Here is a 14,316-nt window from a genome sequence, read left to right on the forward strand (position 1 = left end):
AATTATTTTCCTTTTTACAAAAAGAAAATTGTTTTTTTAAGGAATCCTGCCGCACATTTCAAATATAGAATATTGCCTTTTGTTGACCAATTATACTCCAGTTCTCTTCATTGTTATTTTAATATTAAATATCACTAGCAGCAAAATAACTTGGGCCCTCATTGGGCCAATATTAACGAATCTTGGCTCGATAAGGATTCAACGGGCCGTTATTTATCCTATATTGGTCCTATATAGAATTGTATGATTCACCCGATATTTCACAGCCACTGTACAACTAATATTGACCCTATATGGAACTGCCAGATTCAAACGATATTTTATATTAATAATTCATCCAATATTAGCCCTATATTGGTAATATATAGGCTGATATTGACCTTAAATAAGACCAATATTGAAAATTCTAAACATCCAAATATTGGTGCTTGTTCATATAAGATCCATATTGAGTCAATTTTGAGCCCAACTGGGACCAAGATAAAATTGTTGCTGGGGATGTGTTTTTGCGTATAACGAGTTGTTTATTGCGACCTGTTAAAAGCAAAACTTATCCATCTGCCACTGTGGATTCTTGTTAGAATGAACTTTTACTGTATTTCAAATGTAGAAGATACCTGCTAAACAAACAATTGTATTCTTTAAAAGAAAAAATTTAATTATAAGGACAAGATATTTTTAATTTCTGTTTAAGTTTTTGAAACTAATACATTGATTCGTATTGAAAAAGCATATTTGAGGATCTAAATAATTACTTTCTTATGTATTTCAGCCTTACACAAAATCATTCCGTCCAATGAACTGAACTCTATGCTGTCTTTTCATTCTCCAAAGGGCTGCCTTGTCTGCTCATCTGAAATGACAATCAACTCCGAAAACCAAGAGAAAGAGATATCAATATTTGATCAGGTAACTCCCCTACCACTACACAAAAGCATTTCCCCTTACATATAGAAGTCTACAACAGATTTGCCACAGGTGACTAAAATTTGCAACTATTTTCGACCTGGGGCAACTGCCGGAAAAGGTTAAAAAATGCAGCTATTTTCAGGGAAAGGGGACTATTGGGAGACATTTCTGCAATGTTTTTTTAAGCATAAATTGGATTGACGACCTGCAGCACGCGGTAGCTTCTGAGCACAATGAATGTTTTTTCGTAAAAAAATACAAAATTTTAAATCGCAAATTTGAGTTAAAACCTTTTAATGCACTCAATTTTCACAGACTTCATTGTAAATCTATTTTGTTTCCTGATCGCCTTTTCAACGGTTATTGCAAAATTCTGCATGATTTTAAAAAGTCCAATATTTAATATATTATGATGCGGGAATTTCCAATGTGAATAATCACTCTTCACAATATATATATACAGTGAACTCTCGCTACTACGATATCCGATACAACAATAACTCCCTCTATTACGATAATGTTCCGTGGTCCCGCCAAACTTGCATATGGATTAATGTTATCTTCCTCTCAATATAACGATATTCTCTGAAGCAGTAAACCTCTGTAAAACGATTTTTTTTTCAAATTTCAACATTATTTTCTAAATTTTTTTATTGGTTTTCAAATAATGTAAAAAGCCCTTTTGTCATCTTTTGCCATTTTTTTTCATCTTTTCTGATAAAAGGGTCACTGCTGGTTATGATCTTTCACCCCACTGTTATTTCTTTTCACATCAGAGAATGACTTTTGTATTCAAATTTCATTCCCCCACTGTTGAGGTACTTAGACCACCCTAAGAGCTTCATGTTTTAGAATTGCCTCCCTCAGTTCTTAAGAAATCACCATTGTAACATCATGAGTCATAAATGACCACACACATCACAGTAACACCTGCTACCCTGAGAAGGTACTGTTTCTGTAGAAGGTGGGTGGAGCACGTTTATTGAAATTGAGGAGGAGAAATAAAAGTGTATACTGACCATTGGTCATCGTTCATCACTGTCACTTAATCCCTGATTTAAACTACACCTGGTGTTTTCATGAGCTAGCGCAAATTCTACGATCAGAACTTTTCGCATTTAGTGCTGCTAACATTTTCAGCTTGGTGAGTCTTCCGTGTATTGGATGTTTTTTACTAGTGTAATTTAGCATAAGATGGCAGGGAGAAAGCAACTTTCATTTCAAGATAAACTTAACGTTATTAAAGATATTGATGATGGAATGAAACAGATTGATGCAGCTAGAAAATACGGATTATCTCAATCTACAGTTGCAACGTTTCTAAAGAAAAGAAAACAGATCGAAGATACTGTAAGTTCAAATTTAATTAATCCAAAGCGTAAACGACTAAAAGTCGCAACTAATGAAAACATTGATGCTGCCGTCTTAAAAGGGTTTCAAGAGATGAGAGCAACAAATATCCCGATAAATGGGCCCTTGTCTGCGAATTTACGTGCACACAAGCACGTAAATTCGCAGTAATGCTAGGGAACGAAACTTTTAAAGCCAGTAATGGTTGGCTAATGCGTTTTCGGGATCGACATGGAATAACTTTCCAGGAAGTTCACAGAGAGAAAAAATCTGCTCCGATTAACGAAGCAAACGAATGGAAGCAAGAGAAGATGACAGATATTCTTCAAAAGTATAAACCAGAGAACGTTTATAACGCAGATGAAGCTGGGCTGTTTTTTCAACTCCTTCCCGATCGAACATTGGCATTTAAGGGTGAAAAATGTTACGGCGGAAAAAAATCAAAGCAGAGACTGACTGTTCTTCTGTGTGCCAATAGCACAGGAACACACAAAATTCAACCTCTTGTTATCGGCAAATCATTGAAGCCGAGGTGTTTCAAGAATGTGAAAAGTCTTCCCGTGGAATATAAAGCCAATAAAAAAGCTTGGATGACTTCTAAGTTTTTTTCTGAATGGTTGTTGATGTTAGATAAAGAAATGAAAAAGAGGAAGAAAAAAATTGCTTTATTAATTGATAACTGCACCGCTCACACCTCAATTCCAAAACTACACAGCATCGAAATTGTTTATTTCCCGGCCAACTGCACTTCGATTTTGCAGCCACTCGACATGGGCATAATCAAGTGTTTCAAAGGATACTACAGGAAGCGTTTGGTTGAATCGATACTTGTCAACATCGAAAATAAAGTAGATGACCCTTTTAAAACTGTGAATGTCAAGGAAGCATGTGATATTATTGCTGGTAGTTGGTGGGAGGAAACAGAAAAAGCCATTCAAAATTGTTGGAAAAAGGCCGGTTTGTGTGTCTTGGAAGATGAAATTGTTTCTAATAGTGAAGAAAATTCCACAGACAGTGATCTTTCAGATAATCAAGAATTTGTTTTGAATCTTCAAAAATCTTTATCCCAACTTGAGGAAAAAATGGGTAAAACATATGGTGTTAACGTGGAGGACTATTTAACTGCGGATGACGATCTCACAATTTTCGCAGGAGTTAGTGATGAAGAGATTCTCTCTGAAATTACGGATGAAATGGAAAATAATGATGAGGAAGAAGATGGTGATGATGATCCATGTGTATCACAGTCCGTATTGTCACCCCATGAAGCTCTTCAATCCGTAAAATCTCTAAAGACATTTTTCTCAAGTCTTCCATTCACGAAAGAAAATCATTTTCGGGCATTGGACTCAATGCATACTTTGTTGGTTGACTTAACAGTCAGAAAAATGAATAAACAAACCAAAATGTCGGATTTTTTTCAATAAAAATGTTTTTTTAAGGTAAGTTTACAGTCTTATTTTCTGTATTTATATCCATTGTTTTTAATGTTTAACCGTAATAAACACTTTGCAAATTAATTTTTTCGATAATATATAAATATATTTATAGTTAATGAATATATAACATTACATTTCAAAAAATCTTATTGCGTCCCAGAATTGTGTGGGCCCTCGATATAACAATATATCCCTCTACAACAATATTCTTATTTGGTCCGCAAAATATTGTTGTAGCGAGGTTTTACTGTATTTGCTAAATCAATTATTGGTTAAACTGTTTTTGTGTATGTTTTTTTTTTAATGCAATAATATTTTTTTAATGATTTCTTGTAATTATAAGTATTTAATTTTCTGCCAACATACTAATTTTTTTGATACAAAACTTTAGTGATAGAATATCTATAAAAATTATCATATTTGCCACCAACATGACTAAATGGATCATTATATATGACAATTAAGTCATTTAGTAAAATTTTAGTCATATTTTTGTTCTTATTTAGACAGCTATTTTCATAGTTTTCGGCAACTATTTTCATGCTTTAAGCTACTACAAGTAACTATATTGTTCATTTTTTTCTGTGCCAACCTTGCTCCTATTATATATTTATTAGAAATATATTCTTATTCATTTTCAATTGCTATATTTTCAAATCTATAAAAAAAGCTCTTTTCTATAAGTAATTCATAAATATTTCTCTTTTATTCCAGCTGGCTTCTGCTGTGAAATCCAAGAGTTCAATTGTAAAAGAAAAACTAGTCGAATATATTACAAATCCTCAGTCAGAGGAAGACAGGTGAGGTTTTTCTCCTCAAGTTTATAAACCGTCCCTCAGTTTCTTTTGATCTAATGTTCAGACTATCACTTACAGGGCTTCAAGTACTGTGCATGTTGAGCATTTTGTGTCAAAGCGTAATATTTGTGTATTAACGCATAGAAGCGATGTTTCACCTTAAAATTGCATCGAATCTGCATCAAAATGCTCCCCGTACACATAAACTTTTAAAAATCGCAATCTGAATGTGTACTGAACATGTTAAAATTTATAACAATTTTTTTAAGAAGATCAATAAATTTATAATTGCCGAGATGATTGTGGGCCGAAAAAAATCCGGATTTTTCAGTAACCACAATCCGGAAATCCAAGGTCCATAAGTTTCGAGATATCATCGATCCCATTTATGTATAAAAATTCTTGCCTATTTTATTTAAAAATATTAGAACTGGAATTTATACTTGGCATATCTTTCATTTGTAAAAAAAATTTTCTTGTAGAATAATAAATGTGATTAGAGATAAAAGTAAACTTATACATAATTATTAATTTAAAATATGCTGCATTTAATTTTTTTAGAATTTCATGTTGTGAAAATATCAATGATTTAAATTTATAAAGACATTAAATTTTTTAAATACTTCATTAATGATTTTATTCAAGAAATTTCCAAGATTTTTGAGTTGGGCTCATAATCACCCCTGTAATTGATTAAGTTGCAATTAATATTAATGTGTGTTCAATAAAGATTTAATGGAAAAAATTGTTTTTAGGCATGTCAGCAGTAGTGATAAACTTGGTAAGCGTTACAGAGGAATGGCTCCTGTTTTTAGCATTGGAGATGATGAAGGTAATGAATGATTTATTATTTATAAGGAATTATTACCCCCTGACAGTTATAACTTGTAAACTAGAACTTCATGAGTTTGTGAAACAAACTATGAGACCCTGAATGTACAGTAATACCCTCCTATGAGGGACACCTCCAAATAAGTTCTTTAATTAATATTTTGTTGGGATGTTGGCCTTTAAGTGTTTGCTTTCTAGTAAAGGATGCTGAATAAAATATATATATAAGATAGAGGTAGAGTACTACAAAATAAATATTAAAATACTCTTAATTGTACAAATTAAGAAAAGATTACATTTTTTACTTTGTATCATATGATTTGAACCAAATAAACCAGATTTAAATTTAAAAAATTAGATTTTGGGGGCAATTTTTTATAAAAACCTATTTTTTTTACCAACTCTAATGCTGTGCACACTTAGCTGCATTTAGTTCTAGTTCCATAAACCTTACATTCAGTTAATCACATGCACAATTATTTATAATGTTAGTTTTTGAAATAGTTTCTTCACTTTCTCTTTGTTTAGAAGCTGATAGGTATACGGAATCCGAGGAAGAATCCTATGAGGAAGTTAATATTCAAACTTGGCTGAAAAAACCTGGTGTTATAGGAACATTTGTTTGTGAAGAAATTAGAGATATGGAATGTAAATATCCGAGGTAAAAGTGTTCTTTTTTTCTGATATATTTACTGTGTTCTGAGTACTTTTTTCCTTATAAATAAAATTATTTAAATTAACTTTCATTCTGATGGAATTTTAGAAACTAAACTAAAAATTATCAGAATTTTTCAAAATGTGGAATCATTTCCAGAAATCAAGCTCAATAGATGAAGAGTAGTGTTGGATGATCTTAAAAGATAAAAACTATTAGAATTCCAATTGTATAGAGCTATGGATTTAATCTTAATTGTGCTTTATTCGCAGTTATTTCTCTACTTTATTCGTGTTTCAATCACAATTATTTTCACCATTGCACAAATGTGCATGAAGAATAAGAAAAACTGCATAATAAACTGTATAATATATTTGGTGTTGGTGCTACAGCATTTAGATGATATGAAAAATCAGGAGCTAATATTCTGTTTTATATGTTAAATATGCAATTTCCTGTAGTGGAAGAAAAACATTAGTGGTGTGCCATGTGATTAGTAAAGTGCAGCAATGCTGTAAAAAAAGGAAAAAAATCATTCTGATATACAATGATAATGAAATCGCCAAAAATAAAGTACGCCAAGAGCCGCTATGGCTCAGGGGATAAAGCGTTCGCCTTCCAATGAGGCGAACCGAGTTCGAATCCCAGTCGATGCGGATTCCGCATCCAGCTCTAACCGACCACTGTGCTGACATGAAATATCCTCAGTGGTAGACGGATCATAAGTTGGAGTCCCCTTGCTTGTCAGGCTAACTGTCGGAGACTCTTGTGGTCTTCCTCTCCATGTAACGCAAATGTGGGTTAGCTCCAACAAAAAGTCCTCCACGAAAGCAAATTTCCCCCAATACTCGATCCAGGAGTTCCCTTGTCTTCTGGATTGGGTTCAAAATTACAAGGCTAAGGAGTTGAACATTAGTAGTCGTAAACCTATAAAATTGTGTTGGCTGTTCAACGATGGTTATAATTATAATATAATGTAAAATAAAGCACACCAAAAAGGGATAAATTAAATGTGTGCACTTGAGAGTTAGAATAATGTTGTAAAGTGTATTACAATTTTAAAAATCACAAGGAAATTGGTAGTTATGAATACCAAAGTAAGGTTTAATATGTCACTTGGATTTACGATTAAAAGGGCAAAAAAAAAAGTGATTACTGAAATTTAAAATTTGCGCTTCATAATTTTGTATTAAAGATATTTGGGTTTTTTAAACCCATGCAGAATTTCATAGCAATAACTTTTAAAGAAGCTATTGAGAAACAAAGTAAATCTATAATAAGATCTGTGCAAATTGAGCGCATCAAAAAGTGATGACTTGAATGTTAGATTCAAATATTAGACATGTTTTTATTTTTCAAAAAAAAAATAATAATAATAATGCGTGCGTTCAAAGCTACCATAGGTCGCACATTAACAGTCGTCTGTGCACTTACAGTTTAGAATATGGAACTGTTTTGTTATAACTCTTTTTTAATTAATGTAGGTCATCACATTCTAACTATGAAAATTTTTGAATTTCAATAAATATTTTTACTTTCAGCCACCTAATTGTAACAGAAACACATTTGTACATTCTGCGTGCAAACCAACAAAAGAAAGGTTATGCATATATTGTTGCAGTTCGACCTCTCTCCTCAATAGTCAAAATCACCAGCAAACGGAAGTGTCCAGAATGGATTACTTTTGCATATGGTAAGTGATTTTTCACAATTATGATCACAATTATACCAGATTTGTTTTGTAATGAATAAGTTATATGTTTATCTATGAATACAAATTTTTTGTGGCATTATTAGTTCAAAAGCTCAATCTAAATTCTATTAGTTGTAAGCGGTATGTTAAAATGCTTATATTTTTTGCATAAATCTGTTGTTGTTGCTAATTCCCATCAAATCAATAAATCCGTTGACATTTTAAGAAGTTCGAAACTAAAAGGGGAGAGGAATGAATGTCGTTCCAGTCAAGCCCTAAACAGTTCAAGATGTGCTCAGTTGATGCCTGGTTTTGTTGGCTTTTAGGGCAAAGAGGAAAGATCTTTTGATTAGCAGAAAATGCGAGACTTTTCAGGTGTCCACTGGCCAGTCAGGATAGGCAAGTGTTGGTCTGCCTGTCACCAGGAAGAGATAGAGAGTCCTGGTCTTTTTGCTCTATACTAGTAGTGAGTAGGTGGAAGCAGCCTACTCATTCTAATCTGTACTGCATAAATCTAATTGCAGGGGGTCAAGATATTTTTTTTTTCATTTTCAAAATTATTCAGTATATTTTGAGAAATGCATGAAAAAGAAATGTTTTACCTTAATAACATCAACAGTTTCTTTAATTGCTTAAAATTCTCAATTTGAAAAAAAAAAATTTTTTTTAAACCTCACTTCTTGTTCCCTGCCTCTAAAGATGTTGTTCATTCTGTGAACCTAAGTCACAGAGGAAAGCAATACAGTACGAGCTTAAAAATCTGGACTTCAGAAATCTCTAACATCCGGACTCTTACGTCCAGTTCGTCAGAAAAGAAGGAAAAAAAGAAGAAAAATCACTTAAAGTAAAAATTTAAATGTAAGAGCCCAAAACCTCAACTCTACTCCAACAATGAAGCAGTAGATGAAGAGGTAAAGGTGGGGAGTGAATGAAAGCTCATAGCTGATAAGGACATTCCAGTCATTCTTATCAGCTCTGTATAGATAACAAAGAATACAGAGGGGATTCCCCTCTATATTCTTCCATAGATGAGGCATGCTGGAGGAGGAATTCTTCTACCACCTTGTTTTTCCCCCTTGTGAAGAAAGAAAACTGGTTCTTAGTTAGTTAGTTATTATATATTCTTAGTATCGGTTCTGTAACTTAGGAGGTGGGGACAAGTTCTTTCATCCCCCAACAAAAAAAGGATTAGTATCATTTGTTTCAGTTATAAGTTGAAATTCAGCTCGCGTTTTAAGCCTATATTTTTAGTTATAATTGCTAATATTATGTTATCTAAACAATCGATTACGGGGGAAATGACGAAGTTTGATGTTAAGTTGTTGAAATTGATGTCGGAGGTCTACGCACGCACGTTTAATTGCAAAAACGGCTTGGTGAATTCGAAACTTCGATAATTCTATCAATTTAAGTAAGATATCTAAAATCCAGACATTCCAAACCACACAGCAGTCCGGATTTTCGAGGTTGCACTGTATTACCCACACCACATTGCCACAGGTACCCATAAATAAGATGGGTCCCATTCAAATAACAAACGACAACACACAAGAGTTTAACATGCATGCCATAAGCTGAATTTAAACCCGCAACCATTGGGTTTGCAGTCAGACACTGTGGCTGCTTGAAAAAGTTTGCAGAAGTAAATCATTGATAGTATCGTCTTTAGAGCAATTGACTGCAACATGTTATTGTATCATCAAGTAGAGCTCTTTAATTGAGAGCTTCAAACAAATATTTGGAATACATTTTAATCTACTTATTTGTTTTTCGTGTTTCTTTATTTGACCATTTCCGTCTGCAGTGCAGATATTTGCAGGTCGCTGGCAGAGGTTTTAATGGTTCTTCCTTTAACACATAGTGTATGGAAAAAATTCTCTGTGTGCTTCTCAAAAGTGGTCGTAAATAGAGATGGTTTTTCCTAGAGGTTTTACTGTACATTGTTTTATGCTTTATCATCCAAATATTTTTCAGTCAATAATCTTTCTTGAAGCAATTATTTTGAATAAACAAGTTTTACAGCCACTTTCCTGTCTTGAACTATTGAGACTTAATCTAATGGCATCCCTATCTTGGTATACAAACGCAAATATGAATATATATGTTTGATCTCTTAACTTGAATGCATATCTAAATTAATTTTTCAAAAAATCTTCATACATAAACAAGTAATATAAAAAAAAATGTTTAAGTCAATTCCTACTTAGATCAACAAAGAAAATTTTTATTTTAGTTACTTTTTATTAAATAATTAAAAATTTTTTCTCCCATATAAAACTAAAATTAATGAATTAATATTGGAAAAAACTGTATTAACATCAAGTGTCATCCACTGCAAGTTTAAAAAAAAGTATTTGAACTTGAAAGGATGAATAAAAAGTATTTTATTAACAATTGAAATTTTGAACAAGATATAGGGAGAGTGTGAACTAATAGTAGGAATTAAAAAAAAAAGAGTTCACTTTAATGATATTAAAGCACATTGTATTGCAGGCCATATTGAAGAAGATGGTATAGCCATAAATTCCAGGGACCATCTCCTAATTCCCAAAGCTGGTGATGCAACAAGCCTTATCAAGTACAGAATCTACGACATCAGCGTAGTACATTCCTCCTGAATGAGAAAACTGTTCACTGCAGCACATGTGTATATATGTCACTAAAGGAAACATAACTTATTTTTCTCTTTTAATATATGCTTATTTAAATAAAAGAAATAATATAGTTATCTTTTTTTTTTAAATCATAAATTTCTTTCAATGTTTGATAATTAATAAATAAACACAATATAAATGACCTCGCAAAGGGGCCTTGTGAACTTAGGGTTATTGTCTTTGTTGTACTGACATTATTACGACTCGAACCATAGACTTCTAACAAGTCTTTCCATAAAAAAGCTCAGTGGTTATTTTAGTCCTATGTATGTTGCATCCTATCTCAGGGTGGCCACGGAAAAAAATGAACAAAATAGTTGCTTTAGATGTCTAAATAAGAACAAAATTCTTTCAATAATGACAAAAATTTTATTAAATGACTTGTCATATACCATGATCCATTTAGACGAGTTGGGGGCAAATATGATAATTTTTATATAAACGTTAGTATTCCAGCTCTAAATTTTTACATCAAAAATTAGCATGTTTACAGAAAATTAATTTTAATTTTAGAAAAACATACTTTGTCTAAAACATTTTCCCTTTTATCAAATATATATACAGTACAGAACCCGTTATCCGGAAATCATAAAACCAGAACGAAATTCAATAAATTTTCCCGCAATTTACTTAAAATTTTAGGATTTTTCTTTCTTTTTTGAAAGATTTTTACCTTACGATCATTTTGGAAATAATTATTAGTGTATTACTTCATCATTTTTTCTTCTTTTTAAGATTATTTCCAAATATTTATTTTTTTTAGTTGGGTTTAACAATAAAAAAACGGCTTTTTGTAGCGTGAATGTGAATGTATATTCTAGATATTAGTTTTTAATTAAATTTAATGATTTCTACATGCTTATTAAAATCTCAAATTTTATAATTATATATTTGGAAAGGAAGGCTTAGAAAACAAGTATTTTAATTTTATTATCTTTTTTTCATTCATTTCAAAAACAAAAAGTATAAGTGGATAATTTTTTTGTATCTTGTGAGACATATAAATAATTCATACGCTGAAAAGTACAAATGAACATACAAGATATGTGCATTTTATTCTATGAACTAATAGCATTACATATTATGCTTTAAATTTTGGAAAGAACCATTTCAGTAACTTCATCCCATACATCGTTTCAAAAACCCAGGCTGGCTGGATTTGTTCTTAAAAACCAGTCTAATTTCTCGAATCGGGTCTAGGCACTTCACAAGCTTTGGTTGTTTTAAACAATTGACACTCTCAACAAACAAGCACTTCATTAAGATAGCCATTTTAAAACTCCTCTCTTTTCAAAGATGAAGCAGAAGCAATAAAAGCAGCTACTATACAGAGAAAATGCAAGTAAACTTTCTTGATCACCTTTTTGTTAAAAGTAAAACAAAGCTTTATGTAATCTGCATCAATCAGTTAAATTCCTCAACTTTGTGAGTGTATTTAATCAAATAACTGTCATATAAAAAATATTTATTTTAAAGTGAAGTTTCAGAAGAAAAAAAACTTCCGTAACAGAAACTAAGTTTTAATTTATAAGAATATGTAGAATGATAAAAATCTGATCCATTCTTTCTGATTAGGTTTAATCTAAGACGTCATAAAATTTATATATTTTCATAACACACTAATGTGTAAGTAACAGACAAAATAAATGAAAAATTTCTTACAAGTTTTAATACTACACGGAAACAGGGTTGTTGTTTGTCGAAAGTAAGAACTCCTCTAGCCACCTGTGACTATGCTAAAGAGGTATAACTATTTCAGGCAGGGATGTGGGGTTGCTGTTTAGAACAAGTTTTGGCTAGGGTCGACAAGAAAAAGGGAATATTTCTCTCTGGTCTATTGTGTTAGCCCTAGAGTGAAGCAAAACTACCTTCCCTAAAATACGCCATTCTTGTTTCCATAACAACAGACGTCCTCAGACCTTATGGCTGGGCGAGTTTTTACCGTAGACAAACTATGCTTTATACCATTGGTCCCCAACTTTGAAGCCGCAAAACCATACCAGTTCGTGGTTAAAATGGTTCCAGGCTGTCCAAAAAACATTAAATAATTTTAATTTATTTACTGCGGTGTATTTCAGGTTTGTATGACTTTCCAAGCTGGGAGACGTCACCAGTACAGCACGTTATTGTATTTTATTTTGAAAGCATGTTAAAAACAACAAAATTTAAATTATTAAATCATAACATTTAACAATTCCTTCAGTGACCACAATAAAATTATCATGGTCTGCAGCGTTGGTTGCAAGGTTGGAGAGTACTGCTCTATACAATCAGGGTGGCCACTGATATCTGTAAAAAACATTCACTGTTTTTCCCCTGCACATATTATACGCATTATATTACGAGGAAACACGCATTCACTGCACTCTAGTGAACTATATTAGGATAAAAGTGCTGGTTTCAATTGCTGAAGAAATAAGAAACAGCTCAACGTATAATAAATGAAATAATATAATATAGCTGAACTATCATCTTAAATATCTCATAGATTGCAATTTGAGAGGTTTGCATGCTTTAAAAGACAAAAATAAAATTCCCTCTTTTTTCCCCCAGTTTGTAAGGAAAAATTCCCTGCATTTTCCCTGTTACTTTAAAATTTCTCTATTTTGCTGGTTCTCCCTGTGAGGTGGCAAGTCTGGCAATATAAAATAAATTTTGAAAAACATGCGGTAAAAATTTAACTTCATTAATCTATCAAAACAGTTGTAAAAAAAATTCATACATTAGGTACTGACAAAATTAAGTCTTTAAAACAAGCATAGAAAAACAAATTGTAAAACTTTTAAGATGTCATGTACAATTTTGTATATCTTTTCGTACTTTGTTTACATATAGATAAAGGTTTTTTAAAGGACAATACTTTAAATTATGTTCAAGAAAAAAAATTAAGTATAAGAAAAATAAGATTTATTCAAGGGTATTTAAAAATAGAACACAATGAAAACTTTTAAAACATATCATAATGCTTCAAATTTAAACTACTAAGTCTAACATATTATATATCGATATAATTGCCCTATTCAAAGAATTTGAAATTCCATACTTCTTAAAAGATTTCAAAATAACATTTGAGAGCCAACGTATCTAATCCAGAGAGAATGTGAAATATTTATAACTTGAGAAAAAAAAATTTAAAAACTTTTTTTGTAATGTTTTTTAATTTTAAAAATTTTTATATTTGGTTTTATTTTCACTGGTCAACTTATAGAACTGACATATCAAAAATTTGCAAATCCTTAATAAGAGATAGAGGTCAACTTATAGAACTGACATACCAAAAATTTGCAAATCCTTAATAAGAAATACAGGTTAACTTATACACTGGCATATATGGTATTTAACCAGGGTTGGGGTTTTGGATGTCTTAAACTGACTAATACTGTCTTAAAGTGTCCAAAACCTTGAACATTAGTAAAAATTCTATGTGTAACCCTTGTACACATAATTACATTTATTAATAAATATTTGATACTTTTTATACAGTTTGCTTTAACTTATTAAAGAAAAATAATATAATAGGAAAAGATTAATAACTTTTGAAGCTCCACAATTCATTGAACAACAGAAGTGAATACTTTATTCCTTAAATATGATTTTAATATAGACAAATTATGTTTTTGCATAAGGATATATAATGCAATATTAAAAATAATAAACTTTTTTAATAAAACTGAAACGTAGCTTAATTTTGTTTCTTGTTAAAAAATTAACATTAAATTTTTCACAATGGTATTTTTTTTAAAAATTGTGACATAATTTGAGTAAATAGGTTTTGGATAGGACGGTTTAAACCGTAGATTAAACCATTCTGCCATGAACCATGCCAACTCTGTATTTAATCCTTTATAAAGCCATTTTTTCTAGTAATATTTGAAATATTTTTGGGATTAAGATTGATTTATAAAAAAAATTCAGTTAGTATTACTTAAGATAAATTTTTTTAAGACTATTTTTCTTAGTTTTTTTAAAATCGCATGGATTAAAATAG

At 31.3% G+C, this 14,316-nt stretch overlaps 1 protein-coding gene across 2 annotated transcripts in view; it reads left to right on the forward strand.

The window, feature by feature from the left end:
- TBC1D23 (TBC1 domain family member 23) overlaps window positions 1-10,492 on the forward strand; it is a 29,160-nt gene extending 18,668 nt beyond the window's left edge. For both annotated transcript variants that reach the window (XM_043044865.3, XM_043044867.3), the window contains 6 exons: window positions 773-909; window positions 4,413-4,498; window positions 5,251-5,327; window positions 5,855-5,987; window positions 7,523-7,674; window positions 10,168-10,492. In XM_043044865.3, the coding sequence (XP_042900799.1) occupies window positions 773-909; window positions 4,413-4,498; window positions 5,251-5,327; window positions 5,855-5,987; window positions 7,523-7,674; window positions 10,168-10,292 (710 nt within the window). In that variant the 3' untranslated portion in view covers window positions 10,293-10,492. The remainder of the gene's footprint in view (window positions 1-772; window positions 910-4,412; window positions 4,499-5,250; window positions 5,328-5,854; window positions 5,988-7,522; window positions 7,675-10,167) is intronic.
- Window positions 10,493-14,316: the final 3,824 nt, after the last annotated feature.

Source organism: Parasteatoda tepidariorum, chromosome 3 (assembly GCF_982258835.1).
Source record: "Parasteatoda tepidariorum strain Cologne lab strain chromosome 3, Ptep-v5.0, whole genome shotgun sequence".
In the NCBI taxonomy this organism is placed as follows: Eukaryota; Metazoa; Arthropoda; class Arachnida; order Araneae; family Theridiidae; genus Parasteatoda; species Parasteatoda tepidariorum.